The 23,528-nt window shown below is 38.9% G+C and overlaps 1 protein-coding gene across 1 annotated transcript in view; it reads right to left on the bottom strand.

The window, feature by feature from the left end:
* LOC132128713 (A-kinase anchor protein 13-like) overlaps nt 1-18,681 on the bottom strand; it is a 68,326-nt gene extending 49,645 nt beyond the window's left edge. The window contains exons 1-3 of the mRNA XM_059540188.1: nt 18,520-18,681; nt 6,648-6,691; nt 4,203-4,359 (exon numbers count right to left, since the gene is read on the bottom strand). Coding sequence (XP_059396171.1) covers nt 4,203-4,359; nt 6,648-6,680 — 190 coding nt within the window. The 5' untranslated portion in view covers nt 6,681-6,691; nt 18,520-18,681. The remainder of the gene's footprint in view (nt 1-4,202; nt 4,360-6,647; nt 6,692-18,519) is intronic.
* Nucleotides 18,682-23,528: the final 4,847 nt, after the last annotated feature.

Below are 23,528 nucleotides of genomic sequence, written 5' to 3'. Positions count from 1 at the left end.
GGGCAAAGCAGATTCAGCTCTCGATCGTCCTCTGTGTTTTGTAATGCAGAGAGAGTGACCACTTGTGCTCTGAAAGGTGTGGAGAGCACCTTTGGTACATAGCCATGCCTTGGCTTCAGGACGACCTTCGAGTCGTTAGGCCCGAATTCTAGGCAATAAGGGCTTATTGAGGGTGCTTGCAAATCGATTACACGCTTAACAGACGCTAGTGCCAACAGCAGAGCGGTCTTTAGCGACAGGGCCTTAAGGCCTCTGGACTGTAGCGGTTCAGAGGCGTCGTTTAGACGGAGCTCTAGCCTGTGAAATTGTGTTTAGCACAAGCTCAGGGAGTCCCGTGCTCTGGGTCCATTCCAGCAGTCGTGACGTTAGTCTGAAGAGACACGTCGATGACAGCCCACCTTGGTGATTTATGTAAGAGACCACTGTCATACTGTCTGATCTGACCAGCACGTGGTGGCTCTTTAGGTCTGACAGGAAGCTCTGCCAGGCTCGTTGAACTGCAATCATCTCGAGGCAGTTGATGTGAAGCCTGCTCTCCTCTTTCGACCATCGGCCGAAAGAGGGTTTCCCTTCGCACAGTGCGCCCCATCCTTTGTTGGACGCGTTTGTGGAGATCACTTTCCTTCTGCAGACCATACCAAGCGGGGCACCCCGTTCCATCCATTGCATGTTCTTCCAAGGGGTCAGGGCCGAATGCAGTCCTGACTCACCTTGATATTCAGGCATCCGTGACACCACACATGAGGTGGAACACATGGTTTCAGCCAAAATTGGAGGGGACACATACGTAGCAGCCCGAGCTCTGGCGATGCTGCTGCCATAAGGACCAGCAACTTCTGGAATGTTTTTTAGGGGGCGAGAAGCCCTTATTTTGAAAGAAGCCGCGAGTCGCTGTAGAGCCGCGGCGCGCTCATTCACCATTGTTGCCCTCATCGTAACTGAGTCTAACACAGTTCCAGAAAGGATATCCTTTGGCTGGGGGACAGCGAACTCTTGACAAAAATTTACACTGAGCCCCAGGCATTCCAGATGGCTGAGGAGCAAAGTTCTGTAACTCAATGCCTCCCCCAATGACTGAGCTAGAACTAGCCAGTCGTCGAGGTAACTGAGAATGCGGATTCCCTTCTGCCTGAGAGGGGAGAGAGCCGCATCCATGCACTTTGTAAACATGCGAGGCGCCAGAGACATCCCAAAGGGGAGGACCTTGTATTGGTAAGCCACACCCTCAAAGGCAAATCTCAAGAATGGCCTGTGACGGGGGGCTATCTGGATGTGAAAGTAAGCGTCTTTCAGATCCAGCGAAAAGAAGTAATCCCCTAAGCGTATTTGTGAGAGGATTTGTTTCAACGTGATCATTCTGAAGCGCCGTCTCATGAGGGCACGGTTCAGATGTCTTAAATCGAGGATGGGATGCGGCCCGCCATCCTTCTTGGGAACTAGAAGTAATGGCTGTAAAACCCTGATTCGCGGTGCGCTGGGGGAACGACTTCTATAGCTCCCTTCACCAGCAGATTTTCTCGTTCTCAGCGTTCTCGTTGTGCACCAAAGTAGTGACCACCCCATGAAAGCGTGGTGGTCGTCGTGCGAACTGAAGGGAATAGCCGTGTTTTATTATTTCCATGAATCCAATCTGATACCCCGGGAATGGCTTGCCATTGTGAGGCCCGGATGGACAGAGGTTGGATTAACTCGAGTGTTTGTCTGCCGTGAGGGAACATAGCACTCGTGAGTGTTATGTGAGGAAAACTGCTCTCTTTGTGAAGGTGTGTTTTTTTTTGCGCTATAACAGCGCTTTGCGGTCTGGGTGCTAAAAAGGTCCCATTGTTTGCAGCAAAAACAACTTCGTCGACACCTGGAGATGGACGGCAAAACACACGGGGCAGTTTGGGGGGTGGCTCGGCCGCAGCGAGACTTAGCCCCCTCCTCTTTCTTGCCTGTAGATCAGGATGACGGCGGCGGCGCAAGGTCCAGCACTATCTTGGGCCGGGGTCCCATGCGTTTAGGGAACTGAAACTGTCTGGTGGCCGAGCGAGAACGGTGTCGGGGCTCGGATTCCACAGGCTGGGCAGCGGCGGTAGCAGCGGGTGCTTGCTTGGGAGGCTGACGAGTAGGCACCTCTCTGGGGCGACTGGCAGTGGCAGATGAAGCGGGTTTTGGCCAGAAGTGTCGCATCGCCTGGGACGACTTCTGTGCCTCCGTGAAGCGTTCAGCGAACCCTTTAATCGCTGGACCGAAGAGGCCGCTGGGGGAGATCGGCGCGTCCAGGAACTGGGCTCTGTCAGCATCCTTGATCTCCGTGAGGTTAAGCCACAAGTGGCGCTCCAGGACGACCAGGTTAGCCATCGAGCGCCCTATAGCCTGTGCAGTTCTCTTGGTAGCACACAGTGCCAAGTCCGTTGCACTTCTCAGCTCCCTGAGCGTGGCGACATCCGGGCCAGACTCATCAGTGGTGGCGAGAAGTTTGGCGCCGACGTCGTACGGCAGGGTTTGGACGGATGGTTGGCCTTGGCTTTCCATCCAATAGCCGTGGGCGGGGAGAGAGATGCGCGGCAACAGACTCGTCCAGCGGCGGCAATCACTCGTATCCCCTTTCTTCAGCGCAGTCAATCGAGTTGAGGGCAGATGAAGATGAAGTACGCAAGCGCGCCGAGTAGGGGGTGCGCCACGATTTTGTAAGCTCGTCGTGGACCCCCGGGAAGAATGGGGCGGTTCTCTGACAAGGGGCTTGCTGGCGCCCCGGCAGAAACCATTCATCCAGACGGCTACGAGATGGTTCCTCTGGAGGAGACCATTCCAGACCCAGCTCATCCACTGCCCTGGAGAGAACGCGGATAAGTTCGGCGTCCATTCCGCGTTTCGTGCAGCTGGGTTCAGATAACATCGAGGGGGCAGGGTCCGGCGAGCCCGACAGCTCCTCAGCATCTGAAGCAGCTAGAGACATGCTGTCCTCTAGCAGTTCCTCCTCAGTCCCTCCAAACATGACCAGATCACTCCTGGCAGCAGAGGGACGTTGGTCTGGCTGAATAAAGAGGACTGGGGAATCCCCTCAGGGCCGGCATGAGCTCTAATCCTCTGCCCCGCCTTTTCTTCCTTGCCGGCTTGCGGGAGGAAGAAAACGGGAGGGCCCGAGGAGCGAGATCGCTCTCTGAAAAGAAAGCGATTCTCGAGCGCAGAGAGGCGAAATTCATGTTCTCACAACGAAACAGGAATTCCCCGCGAGTGCTGCTTCAGCGTGGGGTTTCCCCAAGCACGCGACACACTCGCTGTGCCCGTCATCAGCGTGCAGAGCTGCAATGATGAGACGGCATTTGAAACAATGCCGTAGAAAAGGCTCTTTTAGAGAAATTTGCTCTTTCAATGTATCTCACCGGATGGCCGCAAGGAAGAGATGTATCTGCAGCGGGGACCGGCAGTCGCATTCCAGTGCGAGGCGTGTCAATGGCGAGCAGTTCAGTGGAGATCAGCAAGGCGATGTGACGTCGTCGCTGAAGGAGAAGAAATCTGAATTCCTGTGGCAAAGTGGACAATATATAGCCAGATCCCCCGCCCATTTTGGCGGGCTTCGCTGCCATAGGTTCGTGCAGCACCGCTGCCTAGCCATTGGTTTGTTTTAATAACACTGCACGAACCAATGGCCGTGCAGTTTCACTGCGTGATTGAATAAGGCTTCAGTTCAGGAGAAAAAAGGAGTTTTTCCCATGAGCGTCTTCGACGCAGTACGAGTGAGGTATTGAAAGGGAACTAGTATAGATTTAGGCCTAAAATAGCACAATTTATTAGCGATCATCTATAAAACACACACACACACATTTATCATGATTTCAGTACTCGTGCATCCCCATTAATAACTTTGGCTCAGTCCATATGCAGTTTCTTTTTCTTTATAGTGCTAGTGACTACTAGAGCACCACATTTTAGAGCAATCTTTAGCCTTTATAGAACAAGCATTCAAATACTTTTTTGTCAGCCCTTTCGACTTAAAATATGTTAAGCATGACCTGAGATTTTAAGTTCAATAATTCGACAACACATTTGCATTTCAATGGTTCTCTGATGCTGGTCAATGTGTTTGACATGCAGTGAAAAAAAATTTATAAGATATCTTTTTTTACCCCAACAGTTCCCTCATGAGGTTGAGAGGTCATGGTTGGGATGCAGGTGGTTATAACGTAACAGATCTAAGGGCCCAGTAATGCACTCACCTGGACACACAGCCTGAAGGGTCGCATGGTTGACCTTCAGTGTGCTGGTGAGATGTCTCTGAGCAGAGCCAGTGAACAACAGGAAGAACTGCACCTCCCCCTGTTCTCCTTCACCGAGCGCCTCATCACAGAGCTGAACTGTTAGCACACACTTGCCCTGACACAGGAAAGAGAGAATTGTGAGAAACAAAATTGTGTTTCTGAATAAGAATTTAATGTATTATTGGGCAAAAGCACAAACAAAATGGTCCAAGCTTCCACCTGTTCCAATGTTGAATGCAATGTTCATATTCTGTATTTTCAGCAAACTTGACCATTAATCCACGGTTTGAAAAAACACATGAATAATTTCTACATGATTTATTAGACAGAGGCACTTTATGAATGTGAAAGGTTAACAAAAAGTATACTTTCCTAGCTTTTAAATGGAACCTTTCATATATTTTTAACCCAAGAACTCAAACACAAAGAGTCAAACACAATGAAAAATAACTGAAGTTGTGGTTACAACAGGATATCACACTCGTGTTGGTCTGCACAGATTAGCACAGATATCAGTGAGAAGTTAACAGCATACACCCTGATGTTCTACATGAGAAGCTCCCCTCCTACTGTCACACTTTCACAAATTAATTTAGAAAAAAAAAACATCTATATAAATAATATTCAGACATGTTCACAGTTTTGCTCAGTTGCCAGTGGAACCACTGCAAAAGCCTTTATGAATTTATACTGTGACTTATAAACAGTCATGCATTCTTACAAATAAAGGTTCTAATTAGAATCTAAATGTATTTCTTATTTAAATAGGACAATGGAATTATGAAAAAAAAAAAATCATAAAAAAAGCATACTTCTATTTATTAAATTGACCAAAAGGTTTCCATTTCAAATAAATGCGGTTCTTTTAAATTTTAAATTGGAAAAATGAAAATGCATCACAGTTTCCACAAAAATATTAAGCAGCTCAGCGATTTTCAACCCTGATAATAATTTAATACATGTTTCTTGCGCAAGCAAACCATCATATTAGAACGATTTCGAAGACTGGAGTTGTGATGCTGAAAATTTAGCTTCATATCACAGAAATAAATTCCATCTTAAAATATATTTAAATGGAAAACAGTTGTTTTAAATTTTATTAATAATAATAATAATATTACTGTTTTTACTGTATTTTTGGTCATATAAATACAGCCCTGGTGAGCATAAGAGACTTCTTTCAAAAACCTCATTAAATCTAAGGATAAAACAAAAAAAAAGCCACAAAAGTGCCATTGGGATTTAATGGTGACTTAGAAGAAATACTGTAAGAAGCACCACTGTAACAGTTTTTCATGGTTAAAGAATGCAGAAACGACTGTGCCGATCTTAATAGCTTTTTAACCTTCTTTGCTGACCTTAAAGTGCTAGAAAGAACCACTGGTTCACGGCAAAGTCCTTTAATAGAGTAACAGAAAGGATATTTGAGTTTCGGTGGAGGCTGTCCTATATGGTATGATCGACAATCAGATAAAATGTAAGAAATCTGAGCTGCATACTGACTCCTGAAATTATTTCAGGAGAAGAAAGATGTCTATGGGAATAAAGACACAATAAGGGGTGTCACACATACATCTGTGCTCAAAACCATCCTAATCCGTCCTCTATCACTATCACCATTGTATCCATTCATCTCAGTCCTTTGGATAATCTAATATCGTTTCAGCAGTTAATTACACACATTTACACAAAGATAAGTGTCTTTGAACCCTCGTCAGATTTCAAAGCAATGGAGGGAAAATCCCTTCTCTTTGTTGACTGTACGCCGTACATCAGATGGGCTTCTTGTGATAGTAACACAATACCAGTCATACATCCTTCCCACTGCTTGAATCAATTTCTGTTCTTGTAAGGCGCTGACAGTCATATTCCCCTTCGGGATCTAGATTAGCCATATTCCCTAGGTAGCATTCAATCAGGGGTCACCGTTACCAACCGGCAAAGCCAAAATGTTTTTAAATGGGTTCTGCTCATATTATTGCAGAAAATGTATGTGTTAAAATACTTTCTTCTAGTACAGCTTTATGTGCAGAGACAACTATAAGCAAGACATCTGTTAATTGATCTGTTTGCTCTATTTGTTTTAGCATCTTGATTTCTTACATTGTTTCTGTCAATCGTACCATAAGGCATCCTTGCTGTCTATGGAGGGTTTGAGAGCTCTCAGATTTCATCAAAATATCTTAATTTGTTTTCCGAAAATGAACATACGTCTTACAGGTTTGGTACAACATGAGGGTGAGTAATTAATGACAGAATTTTCAATTTGGTTTAACTAACCCTTAAAACACACACGATTCTGTCTAGTTATAATAATAATAATAATAATAATGCATCTGCATCCATAAAAGATTTGACTGAGCAAATAAAGAGAAATGCAAAATAAGCATAGAGGATACTTACATATAATGGGGCTTGACAAGGACTAAGTTTCATGACTCTGGACACTGAGAAGATAAAAAAAAAAAAAAAAAAAAAACAAGATGTCAATGCAAATCAGATCAACCAGATTACCGATGCTGCTTTCAGCCCAATTATAAAAGGTTTATAACTCGATAAGTTTGAGCATGAAAATAGCCTCAGCAACTGTGGAACCAATTCAAATTAGCACCTCTACTGACAATATAACTGCTGTTTGATAAACAGCACTTCAGGCCTAAAAGATATTCATGAGTGTGACTCACACCTTCAGTCTTAGTGAGTGCATGACACACTAAAATACACTGTTAATTCACAGGCCTGCAATTAGCAGAAAAGTGATGCATTTAAATGTTTAAGGGAAGAACAAGCTCATGGGTAAATCTTAAGAAACATGATAAAATTATGTCCTGGTCGTATTTTACTCCGAAAAGTAAAAGAGACAGGACATACTATATTGTGAACATTTTGAATTACAAAAAAAAACTGATGCATTACGTTAATCTTAAATTAGTATGGAAGTGTCCTTAATTTACATGAAAATAAAATCACAATAAATTAAAATGAACCTTGGTCCTAAAAGTATAGGCTTAATTTTCTTCATATAGAATGTCTTTTTAAGCAGCTTCATAGACTAAACAAATTCTTTAATTATCATACAGTCTTACATGCAATCCATCGGCTGTTCATTCCTTCATTGGTTAAAAAATCTTACCAACAAACATACACTCGTTTTCTCGTCTCTAAACTCATCCTTTCTAATCATCCTACTACTTGTCCACTTGATCCTATTCCAACTCATTTCTTTCAAGCCATTTCTCCTGCCGTTGTACCTGCACTCACATCGTTAATACATCCCTTCATACTGGTGTTTTCCCCTCAACGTTAAAACAGGCACTTATAACCCCAGTTCTTAAGAAACCCACTCTTAACCCAAGCAATCTGGCTTCAAAAGTAGATATTCAACCAAGACTGCCTTGCTCGCAGTTGTTGAAGGCTTCCAAATCTTCTGTACTTATTTTGCTGGATCTGTCTGCTGCTTTTGATATGGTTTACCACCAGATTCTCCTGTCAACCCTATTGGAAAATGGCATCTCAGGAACCGCATGCCAGTGGTTTGAGTCTTACCTCTCAGACAGATCCTTCAAGGTATCTTGGAGAAGAGAGGTGTCCAAGTCGCAACATCTAGCTACTGGGGTGCCTCAGGGCTCAGTTCTTGGACCACTTCTCTTGTCTGTTGTCATGGCATCATTAGGTTCTGTCATTCAGAAACATGGCTTTTCATGTCACTGCTATGCTGATGACACTCACCTCTAACCCTCATTCCATCCTGATGATCCGACGATAGCTGCTCGCATCTTAGCATGTCTTACAGACATTTCTTGTTGGATGACAGACCATCACCTTCAACTCAACCTGGCTAAGATAGAACTGCCTGTGGTTTCAACAAACCAATCACTTTATCAAAATTTCACCATCCAGTTAGGCTCATCAACCATAACTCTTTCAAAAACAGCTAGAAACCATGGAGTTGTGTTTGATGATAATGTAAATTTCTCAGACCACAACGCTAAAACTGACCAGTCCTGCAGATTGGCTTTATACAAGATTAGGAAAATCAGGCCCTTTCTTTAAGAACATGCTGCACAACTTGTTCAAGCTCTTGTTCTGTCCAGGCTGGACTATTGCAATGCTCTCTTGGCAGGTCTTCCAGCCACTTCTATCAAACCTATACAATTAATCCAAAATGCTGCATCAAGATTAATCTTTAATGAGCTGAAAAAAATTGTCTGCTAAATGACTAACTGTAAATGTAAAACAGTGCTGCTATATTTAAGGTGAAAGGATAAAAAGAGACAGCTAATAATATCCATCCTAATCATATTCTCCTGCACTCAGTTCGATCTACCTTCCCTCTTCACACAATCTTCACATTTTACCTTTAATACCTGATTTTGCAATGCAAATTACTTTGTTTTCAGCATACTTCTCTTGTTTTCGTAGAGAAAGCATATCAGCACTTTACTTGAGAGGCATAATTGTGTAACTATAAGTTTGGTTTTCAAAAAATAAACCTTTACAACATCTTGCACATATATTTATTTTTTGTAATCATAAATCTAACAAATTTTGTAAGGTTTATCCTAAAAACAAGAAAAAAAAATTGCCAATGCTCAAGAAATTTAATTTAAGACCACATTTCTTAGTTTTGCTTCTAAACTAAATGCATCTTGATTAAAGTCTAAGTAGATATTTTACTTAAAAACAAGACAATGGGTGTCACTAACCATACATATTTACGAAAATATTAACTTCATATATATATATATATATTGTGACGCGTGTCCCGGGCGCTCATCAGCGTCGCCCTGGCAACGGCGCAGACACACCTGCGGCTACTCATCACGGGCTGAGCGCCCACACCTGCGTGTCATCAGCCGCTGCCCTTTTAAACCCCGCAAGCAGCCACAGAGGTGAGAGATGTCTCCAAGAGAAACGGCTAACATTGTCTTCTCCTTTTGCCCTAGACAGAAGCGTGTGACCGCCAGCCCCAATGCCACAGAAGAGCACGGACCCACACTGCACTAGAGCACTACCAAGACAGGACGTCGAGCACCGAACACCCAAACCACCTCACAGCACCGCCAGTTCTCACACGGATTCTTTAATAAATCCACCCTTCGGGGAATTTACCGTCCTCCACGTGTCGTGTCCTACTTCACAATATACAATATGTGTGTATATATATATATATACAGCCCTGGTGAGCATATATATATATATATACTTAACACTTCATATTTATATACTTCATCTTAAAATATGTTTTATCATATATCTACTGTGTACGTGTGTGCTGTGCATGGTCAAATACACCATTCTTATCCATACAGAATGAGAACGAAACACCTGGCTGAGCCTGAATGCAGTAATGACTAGTGACTGCCTTTACGTTGTCTAACATTTCAATTCACCTGCTGTAAGATGATATATACACAAGTTTATACCGTAAATACTTCCCACCTTGAGGTGTGGCTTTTCTGGGTTCCTTTCATAAAGTTCTACTGGACAAAGAGCAATGCCATGCAGCAACAATTTAAAAGGGGAAGTTATTTCATCACACACAGGCACTGAAACGCTTTTCTGATGTGACAATAACAAAGATCAAATATAGATATCCTCCCAGCTGAAATGGTTAAGGAAACCTCTTTCTCTGACACCTGCATATTCATAATGAACAATACTGACTCCATGAGTACGGAAGGAAACAAGCAGACCTGGAGACAAACTGACTTTGACCCTACTGCATGGGCATTATATAAACCGACTGAGGCAAAGCTGTTATTAATTAATTATTAATTATTTTCAACATTGATAATAATGAGAAAAGTTTCTTTAGTAGCAAATCAGCACATTAGAATGGTTTCTGAAGGATCATGTGACACTGGAGACTGGAGTAATGATGCTGAAAATTCAGTTTTGCATCGTAGGAATAAATAAACTATATTTTAAAATAGAAAATAATTAAAACTGTAATCCAAAACTTACTGCAAAAGGATAGGGGTTAAAGCTCAAGTTTGAGCACTAGAGAATTACTAAAAAAATCTACCAGCATGTTTGCCCCTCAAGCAAGGCATCCATCGCATGATGATCAATGGGGACCCTGCAATTAATGTCTTTAAGGCCTTTTCGAATAACATGCATCTGCGAAATTACAAATTATAATAATTCGATCTGACCTAATAATCAGGGCAGCTTATCTGAATTAGGAGATAATTATTATGTGTCTCTGAATGGAAGCCCAAGAGGATTATGAGGGCTTTGGGTTAGGTAAACCTCAATGATCAGCATAGTGCAATTTCCTATGGACTTTTGTGTGGCAGGCAGCACAGTCAATGTTTTAAACATGCAATGGCATGTGTTAGCCTTTATAGGGTAGAAATAATCAGCGCTGCATTAGTGCCTCAGGTGTGAAGATTTAATAAGTGGAAGTCTAAAATATTGCTGAAGTAGCAGGTGCTATTGTTTTGGTTTTTTAATCTTTTTTGCCCCCAAGTGATATAACAAACTCTATTAAAATCTATTTAAACATGCCAGTATTAAAAACAAAAAACTCAATCTAGGACTATCCAAGATGCAAATGAGTTGATTTTCATCAGAGCAAATTTTGAGAAATTTTGCATTGCATCACTTGCTCACCAATGGATCATCTGCAGTGAATGTGTGCTGCCAGAATGAGAGTCCAAACAGCTGATAAAAACATTACAGCAATCCACAGGACTCCAGTCCATCCACTGACATCTTGAAGTGAAAAGCTGTGTGTTTGTAAGAAACAAATCCTTTATAAAAGGTGTTTTAAGCATCCACTTGTTCAAGTAGAAAACGACCACCCCCTGCTGTCCCCTCATCCTCAGCTGTTTTTGTTTCAAACTGTTTTGGACTGTTGATTTGATTGTAGATGGTACATATTTCTATCCTGATTCTGAAAATAGTAAGTTTTCACAGGAAAAAACAATATAGGAGATAGACTTGCGGATAGAAGCAATGGTTTAAAATAAAAACATCATAATGATGAAATTGTTTCTTACAAGCACACAGCTTTTGGTTTCACAAGATGTCTTGTGGATTATTGTGATGTTCATTCTGACGGCACCCATTCACCGCAGAGTATCCATTGGTGAGCAAGGGCAAAATTTTTCCAAATCTGTTCTAGTGAAGAAAGTAATTCATCTAAGTTGTCCATACCACGAATAGCCACATAAACAGGTTTAGATTATGGGTAGGGCAGTATTTTGTGGGTTTCAGGCATTATTCAGAATTGCTAAGGAAGCACTGAGACATACAGCATATGACCAAATTCAATGCAGTCACTTGCCGATTGTGTGAGGAAAAACGTGACTGTACTATATTGAAAATTGCACAGCATCAGGTAAATACCACTGTTTTTGTTTTGGTGTGACGGTGTTCAAGCACATGGAACAGCAACACTCAATAGTGACATCTGATACTGGTTTCCCTCGCTGACACCTGATCATGACGATACTGAGCCTACTTCGTTTTTACATGTGAGAAAAGACTCAGCTAGATAACCCTGCATAAACACGTTTGGTTATAGCTAAACTGGAAGGTACTAAGAAGAAATACCAAACAGAAATTGTAGTCTATTGACATGAGTATCAAGATTTGTTATGAATATCTTAAGTGCAATATAAATGTCAACAATTAACATTAAAAATTCAGTTTTATAAATTGTCCTTCTGGGTGTGGAAACTGCGTGTTATTAAATGTCATTTGAGACATAAAGCTTGTTTTATTACGCTGACCTGAAAAGACCACACGTTTTGAAGTGGCTCCTGATCTACTGCAGTTCAAAAGCTGTGGTGAATTCGTAACTGTTTGAATGTAGTTCTCCAGAGAGCCACATTGGTAACGCTTGAGTGAGTGACTATATGTGTGTGTGAGTTTTTTTGGGGGGGAGGGTCACAGCTGAAACGGTGTAGAGGTGGAGCTTGATGTTTAACTACTTGGTTTGTTTGAATTTCCATGGCAACAAGGATTGACACTTCAAAGCATGAGAGCCACTGTTCTATCCAAGACCATGAGATAAACGTTGCAGCTGGAAAACCGCAGCATACTTATCAACATACCCACTAAAATCAGAATTCGCTTTATTTGCCAGTTGTGCACAAACACGCAAATCATCTGTTTAATCAAGATCTTTACCTGCCAAGACAAGCAGCACTTTTATTCCTCAAACACTTCTATTTTTTATAGAAATGTAATTCGTAAATATCTTAAAATCAGGTTGGACACTTAAGAAGACTGGAGTAATGATGCAGAAAATGTAGCTTTGCATCACAGGAATGAATTACATAAAAAAAAAAAAAAAAAAAATTTTTTTTTTTTTTAATTATATTTTATATATATATATATATATATATATATATATATATATATATATATATATATATATATATATATATATATATATAGATATAGATATATAGATATACAACCCGAATTCCGGAGAAGTTGGGACGATTTTTAAATTTTAATAAAATGGAAACTAAAAGACTTTCAAATCACATGAGACAATATTTTATTCACAATAAAACAGAGATAACATAGCAAATGTTTAAACTGAGAAAGTTTACAATTTTATGCACAAAATGAGCTCATTTCAATTTTGATTTCTGCTACAGGTCTCAAAATAGTTGGGACGGGGCATGTTTACCATGGTGTAGCATCTCCTTTTCTTTTCAAAACAGTTTGAAGACGTCTGGGCATTGAGGCTATGAGTTGCTGGAATTTTGCTGTTGGAATTTGGTCCCATTCTTGCCTTATATAGATCTCCAGCTGCTGAAGAGTTCGTGGTCGTCTTTGACGTATTTTTCGTTTAATGATGCGCCAAATGTTCTCTATAGGTGAAAGATCTGGACTGCAGGCAGGCCAGGTTAGCACCCGGACTCTTCTACGACGAAGCCATGCTGTTGTTATAGCTGCAGTATGTGGTTTTGCATTGTCCTGCTGAAATAAACAAGGCCTTCCCTGAAATAGACGTTGTTTGGAGGGAAGCATATGTTGCTCTAAAACCTTTATATACCTTTCAGCATTCACAGAGCCTTCCAAAACATGCAAGCTGCCCATACCGTATGCACTTATGCACCCCCATACCATCAGAGATGCTGGCTTTTGAACTGAACGCTGATAACATGCTGGAAGGTCTCCCTCCTCTTTAGCCCGGAGGACACGGCGTCCGTGATTTCCAACAAGAATGTCAAATTTGGACTCGTCTGACCATAAAACACTATTCCACTTTGAAATAGTCCATTTAAAATGAGCCTTGGCCCACAGGACACGACGGCGCTTCTGGTTCATGTTCACATATGGCTTCCTTTTTGCATGATAGAGCTTTAGTTGGCATCTGCTGATGGCACGGCGGATTGTGTTTACCGACAGTGGTTTCTGAAAGTATTCCTGGGCCCATTTAGTAATGTCATTGACACAATCATGCCGATGAGTGATGCAGTGTCGTCTGAGAGCCCGAAGACCACGGGCATCCAATAAAGGTCTCCGGCCTTGTCCCTTACGCACAGAGATTTCTCCAGTTTCTCTGAATCTTTTGATGATGTTATGCACTGTAGATAATGAGATTTGCAAAGCCTTTGCAATTTGACGTTGAGGAACATTATTTTTAAAGTTTTCCACAATTTTTTTACGCAGTCTTTCACAGATTCTTTACTTCTGAGAGACTCTGCTTCTCTAAGACAAAGATTTTATATCTAATCATGTTACAGACCTGATATCAATTAACTTAATTAATCACTAGATGTTCTCCCAGCTGAATCTTTTCAAAACTGCTTGCTTTTTTAGCCATTTGTTGCCCCCGTGCCAACTTTTTTGAGACCTGTAGCAGGCATTAAAATTTAAATGAGCTAATTAAGTGGATAAAAGTGTAAAATTTCTCAGTTTAAACATTTGCTACGTTATCTATGTTCTATTGTGAATAAAATATTGGCTCATGTGATTTGAAATTCCTTTAGTTTTCATTTTATTACAATTTAAAAAACGTCCCAACTTTTCCGGAATTCGGGTTGTATATATATATATATATATATATATATATAAGATTTTGCAATACAGAGGGAAAGAAAAATATGATTCCTGGAATTTTGATGCCTTATTCAATTCTAGGCCAGCCTGAAGCACTGTGTCTTTTAGTCTCATTTGATGAAATCTTGGGACTTGGGCACTGATAAGAGGATAAAAGTACAATTCATTATTCGGCACATGATTCAACTCAGAAACAATACTATTAGCCAGCCTTATCAGATAACACATATACCTTTTAGAGGCTGCCCTCAATCTTTGAGCAAATCGTTATTTGTTTTTAACCTAGCAGACAAGCTCATGGTCCCAGACATGAAGAACAGTATTTTCAGCACCCAAAAGAATCTTTCAGCAAACAGTTCCTAAAAGAACAAAGTCCTTTCTTAGTGTGAAGAACATTGTTAAAAAAAAAAAAAATTGTGTATTTGGTGTAATGCAATGTGTTTATGCGGTTTAAGTTTCAATAAACACATTATTTTCCACATACTGTACATTATCGTTTCCCCTCTAAGCACCGCCTTTCTGAAATGCGGCGACTTTTACAAAAGCTCATCGTTCTGAAAAGCGAGGTTTGCTCTGATTGGCCAGCTATCCAGTGCATTGTGATTGGCCGAATGCCTCAAGTGTGCAAAGGAAATGTTACGCCCCTCACCATACTGTGATGACGTCTCCCGGCATGACCAGACAAAAACAATAAAACTCATTACAAATTAGGCATTTGTTTGCATCCAGTGGGAACATAATTACTGATTATAATGACTTACACTTTTTACATGTTGCATTGCGTATTGCGCCGCATAAACATAAAACCATGTCAGCATTTGTGATTGGAGAAATGACAAACAACAAGTGCTACTCTACACTGCTGAAAAAACTCGCGTTTGAACCATCAGTGGCAAATTCTTTAAATATGAAAACGTACTTACAGACTGTGAGTAAGCATTATTTGTCAGTACACTCCCTGGAAACAGACCTTGCCCTCTGTAAATAAACTTTGATTTCTAGTTGTGTCTTCTTTTAGAAGGCCGAACAAAGATAGCTTCACTTTCACAACAAAAACACAGTGTCTCCACAACATGATGGCACAACAGCAAGAATAAAAGTTACGCCTTCTTTCTTTGCGTGAACATTTGGGTGGTGTTATGCAAATCTTCCAACATAGTGACGTAGACATGTGTAGGAGTGTTAAAATTAGGCGTTTTAGGAGGGCGTAGATTAGTGTTGGGCGATATGGTCATTTTTCAAATCGTCATATCGTCAGCGCGTGAGATCGACTATACACAATATTATCGAGCATGGGTGGAGCAAGAGAGAGACTCTTTGTTCTTGTCATAGCATAACTATTGGGTGTTTTAAACCGCGCAGGTGCGCGAGAGAGAGCCTATGGAGTCACCAATAATAATAAAAAAATTACTTCCAAACATACTGACTGATTTAACTAACGTTAAATATAAAAATACTGTATTTAAAACAGCTAGTTCATACATAGTCGGACGCAACTGTCATATTGCACGTCCGCATCTGCGCAGGGAAGTTATTAGTCTAAATGTTCTGCAAAATCAGTCAACAGTGAAAATAAATAGTACATTTAATTTAAAGTCCAACACTTTAACACTAATATTTGGCATAAACAAACATTTAAATATAAAGTATTTAAAACAGGTAAGTTGATATATTTGTAGTAAAGTTGAATTGAACTGATGCATCAGTCATAGCGCTCCGGACCGCGCGCCTCATGACAAGTCTGACGCACCGCCACAGAAACAAGAATGAGATGCATTCTAACATAAATGTGGCATTAAACTCAGTTAGTGAGGGCTCGTTTAATATATTGCACATACAGTATATAGGCTGTTTAGATTACTTGTTAAAGTGCAATGAAATACCTTATATCTGCAGACGATGTACGTCTGTTTGTGGATGGAGACTTTGTAACGGCCAAAAATATGTATTTCGCATGCATCACATTATAGTGCGGTGTGCATGAAAATAATAACAAGGCGGCAGATTGAACTTATTATCCATAGTGGTTCTCACGTAGTCCTTCTACGTCATCACCACATAGTGTGTTTTATAAATTAAGTGATCAGTCTTTAAGAAAAGGACTACGTGAGAACCATGCACTATGGATGATAAATTCGCTCTGCCGCCTTGTTAATTATTTTGTCTTTACTTTATTTGTGACACCAAGAAAGAGTTAATCTCTCATGTATGAGAAGAGCGCGTTGCCGTATACCAGCCATTAAATGTGTGGGACACCAACTCGTCGTTTTCTATCTCTTTCATTTCATGGATTTAACGAATTATCCGAGTCAAAGCGTTACAACTTCACCGACTACATGCTCTAATCCTCCTGAGCGTGCGAGGTGTGTGTGTGAAATGCGGGCAGTGAAATTAAGTAAAATAGCTGGGCAGTTTAAAAGCCGAATTATAATAAGCAGCCTAATAAAAATAAAAATAATAGTTATTATTACTATAATCTAATACATTAATAGGAAAATGAGCCTAATATCGTCTTGATTATCGACAGAGAATTCTGCTTATGTCGATATCTCTGACGATCGTCGATACACGATACTATCGTCTATCGGCACAACCCTAGCGTAGATGAATCTTAACTTTTATAAAGAATATCTCTTCGGGTTTTAGACTTCAGTCTTTGCAATTTTAGGGATCTTATCTATTCACGAACAGCTAGTAACACTCCAAAGAGAAAGAAAAACTTGAAATCACATCATATGACCACTTTAAAGAAAAACATCGAAAAATCATACCGACCCCAAACATTTGGACAGTAATGAATAATGTTCCAGCTTGTGGTTCACTCTTGACAGCTTTACAGCTGGTACAGCTTTGCATTTCATGTGACATATGACTCTATGATTTTGATCACATTTAAACTACTCAAAGGCACCTTTAAAAGAAATTCCAAATTAACGGTCTGCTGCCAATCAAACCGCTAAATTTGCACCACAGGTTTTTTTTAATACATAAATTTCACATGCATTTCTCCTCACATTTGAACAAACTCCTCAGACGACATCTTACCTCAGATCTCAAGAACTCCAAGCGGAGTCCAGCAGAGCTCATAGATCCATTATTTCAGCATATTACGTCAATCAAACGAACCAAAAAGCACACCTGAATCTTCATGCATCTCCAGAGCATGGCAGGTCAGGTCAAAGCGTTGATTACTGCCAGCTAAATGCGGCTTTGTGTTTGGCAGCAGATAAGAGCTGTGTGATGTCATTGGTGGGGGAGGACAAGGAGGCTGTGGCTCAGGTATCCGTTTCCATGAGCACTTGAGTAACAGAGGCCTGATGCCTGTCTAGTTAATGTTCTCCTACCTGATGCTCTCAAAACCTGCTGTTATTTGCTGTTTGGTCCTGCTGTTTTACTCCCTCAGGGAACGGTAACCTATTTATGGGTCAACATTTACCTGTATTGCCTTACTAACATCACATTTTATTAACTGAAGGAGGAAACCCTGGCAAGAAACATTATAAACAACACACATAATTAATCAATAATAAAAATCGATTGGTCAGTCCACCAGAGATGGAAAAGTTCAAGGAAAAGTTTTCGCATTAGTGGTTTGACTTTCAATTAAAGCAATTTTCATTTGAAATGCAATACATGAGCACATTAGTTAAATAAATAAACAAACAAACAAACTTCCATCTAGAGGTAAGCCTAAGTTTCATATATAGCTGGGTTAAGACCCATTATTTTTCAGATAAAAGATTAAAATAAGAATAAAACGCAAAAGAAAAACCTGATTAAACTTTTTACAAGAATACTAGTGAATTATGAAGACAGTGGCTGTAGTCGCTTAAAAAAATGAACTTAACTTGAAATTTACATTACATATTGGTATTTTATTGTGGATTTAAAAATCTTCTCAATTTTAGGTCCTTAATGATAAAAGTGCGAAATAAACACAGAGAAAAAAGTATTAAAAATAATCATTCTGCAAGTTTTTTTTATTTTTGAATATGTTTTGTATGAGCATTCACTGATTAAAACGCTAGGCTTTGTGCACCTGATGACTTTTGAGTCAAATTCAATGTCCTTATTAAAAAACTGATAAGCCGTCTGATAGTAAACATGGGGAAATATAAAACCTGTTTTGATGTTTGCCCTGTTAAAAACACGTCCATAATAATACATGTCGGATGAATCCAGAAAGTATAACTAAACAAAAGCCTTTATATTTCTACAAGTATGCATGAAATAAACCTCTTACCTCCTAAATAAATAAGTCTACCTCCGTATCTTGCCTTTAGGACGCAACAGGATGCAAATAAACTGGAAACAGGTCCGATGAAATCCACGTTTCATGATACTTTCTGACGAAGCATATTAACCTGTGAACTTCAGCCAGTGGGAGGCAAACCCAAATGACCAAAAAAAAGGGCTTTCCTATCAGTATTTTCACCATCGAGACGCATTGAAATCTTACGTCGTTTTTTTCCTTACCACAGACTTTTATACACTGAAAAGCATAGTCATTTGTATTTATTATTTATAAGGAATAGCACCTGACAGTCAAACAGAAATCCGCTCTAGTAATCTCTATGAAATTATCACACAAAATACTTTATTTTGTAACCACAATCGGCTGTGATTGGCCCGTCTCGATCAGCGATGAGAAAAGTATCAGGTATCAGGAGACATCGGTGCGTCAGCAGCGATTTGGATAATAATTTAGGTTTCTAATACTGGTAAATTAGTATCATGGTTTTGATTATTTTGCCTTATGCAATCACAATCTACTTTTTAGTTTGAGGATGTAAACAGCTGAATGTTTTCAATAGGATTTGTCATCAGAATAGTTTGCTGCTCCGCCTCCTGGCGATAAATAAATAGACTGCAATTCAAAAACTCATAATGATATCTAGACGTGTGCGAGCAATTCTCTGTCTAAATTCTAAATGTAATTATTTCATTCTCCTTTCCGGTCAGAAATCAATAGATTAATAAATTCTCTAATTAGGGTGAATTGCCCTAAAGTGGGACAGTGCCTAATGTGGGACATAAGGTTTCGTGTTTGTAGCTCCCCCATAAATACATGAATGCCAGTGAAACTCTGGGTTACCAAAGCTGGGGACACATCCTGGGGTTGTGGATTTAATGTTTTGGTTACACATTGCAATATGTCACAGAAATCTGTTTAATTCCTATTTTTCACAGAAAAAAATGTCAAGTTTTTTGTTTTATAAGAAAAGCATATAAACAAATAGGAGTGAATTGCCCTAATGTGGGAAATTTTTTGCATTTCAGATTTCTGTGACATATTGCGATGTGTAACCAAAACATTATTTTTCCTGCTTTTCTTATTTAAAAAAACTTGACATTTTTTTTCTGTGAAAAATAGAAATTAATCTCATGTACTTTTTGAACTTTTAATTTTTTTTTTTACTTTGAATGCAACTTTTAATTAAAAACAAATATTTCCCAAATAATATTTGAACAAGTTTAGAAAAATGACACTGTACTGTAAAATCTAAAGTATGTTATATTTACTTAGTAATATGTTTAAAAAAATCAGTATAAATTTATTTTCACACATTCAAATATACAGCTATCAACAGTGTCCCCAAAAAAGGGTCATTATCAGTGTCCTAAAAATGTTTATCAAAACATATCCAAGATATCTTGCACTAAAACAATGAGAGTTAAGATTAAAAGTTTAATGTGAAACAGTCAAAAAGTGCTTAAGTCTGACATTATTAGCCCTTTAAAAACAAACAACATTTCCAAAACATACTATTTGCATTTATTTGACATTGCTTCTGTGCATAGTGAATAAAAGTTCAGGGGTCTCTGAATAATGAGCTCCATGATCCTCGATGTGTGTTCAGAAAGCCCCGGCGATCCTTCTCTCCCCCCAGCAGAGTTCTGCTGTTAGATAAATAAGGAAACACTGAAAGAAAAGACTCTTTTCTCTGTGACACTCTGAACTGCACTTCAGTGCATGTGCAATAGCCAGAGCAGGGGGAAACGTGAAGTGAATTTCAATATCCCGTCTGCAGTCCGTCGCTCCCAGTCTGCCAGCAATGAAGAGAGATGGGAAACAAGCTTGGCACAATGAAGTACATTGCCAGCTTTGTCCTGTCACAAAAGCTGTTTTGTACACTGAAGGACTTGCTGAAGGAGGAAAGTAGTGATGGCAGGGTGGGCTGGCAGAGTTGATTCATGCAGAGTTGGGAAGTTTTATGGTTGTTAGTTGTGTTTTCCACTTTATTATGCATTTAAATATTGCTACTGTTAAAGATTTAAAAAGACCTTTATGGTTCTAAACGATTCAAAGGCTTCAGCTAAACAAGTTTAATGTAAGTTTTAGAGTATCCTTTTTAGGAAAAAGTGACATTTTGTTTCCTTCACTCACTAATACTTATATAATTAACGATAGTGTAAGGATATTGAAATATTATTATTTTAATATTACTTTTGTTTTATAGATCTGAGTCTGTTTTGTGTGTAAAACATGTAAAACATGTCATGTTGTTTCATGTTGTTGTTGTTTCTTTCTTTTGTTGAATTGTCATTTCTTTCTGTTCAATATCAATATTTTGTCATATTCCTCTCTTTTGAAAATGTTGTTTAAATTTTTGTTATATTATATTATTACCTTACCATTCAAATGTTTGGGGTTGGTAAAATATTTAGTTTTAGAAGGAAGTCTCTTATGCTAACCAAGGCATCTCTGCTCAAAAACGTAAAAATAGTAATACTGTGAAATATTGTTACAGTTTAAAATAACTCTTTTTTTATTATTATTATTATTTGAATATATTTTTTAAATGTTACTTATTTTTATGAATTTTCAGCATCATTACGCCAGTCTTCAGTGTCACATGATCCTTCAGAAATCATTCTAATATGCTGATTTGCTACTAAAGAAATTTTCTTATTATCAGTGTTAAAAAACCTGTTGGGCTGTTTAATATTATATATATATATATATATATATATATATATATATATATATATATATATATATATATATATATATATATATATATATATATATATATATATATATATATATATATATTATTGTAATATAAGTATTAAAAACGATAGGCTGTAAACTGAAAAATATTTAATAAATAATAAGCTAATGTTCCATTGCGTTCCTGTCTTTCCACAAAGAAACACTAGATGGCGACCTCCTCTTTCACTGTGTAGCAGATTTTAGGATAAAGTCAATTTCAAAAAGCTTAATGTCTCCGAGGAACAGATAAGCCTTCAAAATAAAAATGTCAGTCAGTGTAATCTCAATCTCAGCCTTAACACAACTCTAATTATTTATCATTAAGCAAGCATTATCTAAAGAAATCAAGCAGCCTACTTGGGTTCATCACTTGAGGCTCGTACGTCTGTCAGTCAGGTGACTGGAACCGCGGTCACGCGCCAATCAGCTTCGACGGTTTTGATTGGAAAACAAGATCGACACGACAGAGGAAGACTGACCGAGTATGAGTTTATACATGTTTAAAAATCATTTAACATTCAAAACACATTACTGGGCTTATACGCGTTTATTTGTATAAAACACAAATTGCCTGTGTTTGATCCATTCATATTTCTGATTTGATTCAATGGATTTGATGTTTATTCAATAAATATCACCGGCTAAAAAGTAATTAGTACTCGAGTAGTTTTTGAGAGGGGTACTTTGTACTTTTACTTAAGTAGATTTTTAACACCAGTACTTTTACTTGTAATTGAGTATTATTTTAGAAACTACTTGTACTTGTACTTGAGTACAAATTTTCAGTACTCTTTCCACCTCTGAGTATGACACAAACACTGATTCAATGGAAGATATTTTCCCTTACTTACTTACATTATCTTTTACAGGCAGCTGATCCCAGTTCATTATTCAGAATCAGAATCAGAAGAGCTTTATTACAAAGTATGTTGACGACAGGAGCTTCCATTTCGCTGGAAATGAAGTGTCCCTAATTAAGCAAGCCAGAGACGACAGCGGCAAAGAACCAAAACTCCTTCGGTGACAGAATGGAGAAAAAACCTTCAATTCCAGGTTGCAGCAAAGTCAGAGGATTGTGCAGAGGACTCATCTCTGTCCTTGATGAGGCTGATGATTATAGTGTCATCTGCAAACTTCAGGAGCTTGAAGTGCAGACATTGATGTAGAAGAACACAACCCTGAGGGATGTGAGTTTGCTCAGCCTCACTAGCTGCTGTCTGTCTGTCAGGAAGCTGGTGATCCACTGACAGATGGAGGTGGGCACAGTTTGTCTGAGAAGGTCAGGCATGATGGATTTGAAGGCTGAACTGAAGTCCACAAATATGATCCTTGCGTTATTCCCAGGTCTGTCGAGGTGTTGCGGGATGTAATGCTGTCCCATGTTGACATGTCATCCACAGACCTGTTTGCTCTGTAGGCAAACTGAAGAGGATCCAGCAAGGGTCCAGTGATGTCCTTCAGGTAAGCCAGGACCAGTCGTTTAAGTGACTTCATGACCACAGATGTGACAGCAACATGTCTGTAGTCATTATGTCCAGTGATTTTGGACTTTTTTGGGATGATGGTGGAGCGTTTGACGCAGCAGGGAACTTCACACAGCTCCAGTGATCTGTTAAAGATCTGTGTGAAGATGGGGGACAGTTGGTCAGCGCAGAAAGAAAAATGAAATTTAAATAAAATTAAATATTAAATGAAATTAATAGGAACATTTTAAATTAATTCAATTCATTTTAATTAAATTATAATACAGATTAATAGTGGATTAACGTTTTTAATTATAATTGCAAATAAAAAAATTAATGTTTTGAGATGAAAACAAAGAGTTTTAGACTTTAGTGGAAATTTTAATACCTGTAATTAAAAAATTGTATTAAATTAATATGGAAAATTAAAATAAGTGAAACTAATTTAAATTAAATTTTAATGTGGATTAATAAGGAAATTTAAAATTCCTGTGATTAAAAAAATAAAATAATTTAAATTGAATTATAATATGGTTTAATAGTGGAAATTTTAAGACAGAGAACAATCCAACAAGGCACATCAACCATATATAATAAGAATATTCAACATAAATAAAAATAATTACGCTCACGTAAAAAATAACAACAGTGAGGGGAAAAAGTCCACAAGGATCAAGAGTCGATACAAGAAGTACATAAAGACACCAAAGCAAAATACAAAAAAAAAATTTGAGATGGAGAAACAAGCTTCAGATTTTAGTGGAAACCTGCGACTTTATTCAGCATTGTCTT

Source organism: Carassius carassius, chromosome 3, assembly GCF_963082965.1.
Source record: "Carassius carassius chromosome 3, fCarCar2.1, whole genome shotgun sequence".
In the NCBI taxonomy this organism is placed as follows: Eukaryota; Metazoa; Chordata; class Actinopteri; order Cypriniformes; family Cyprinidae; genus Carassius; species Carassius carassius.
Note: the sequence above shows the minus strand (reverse complement) of the source record. Positions and strands in the feature narration are given on the sequence as shown.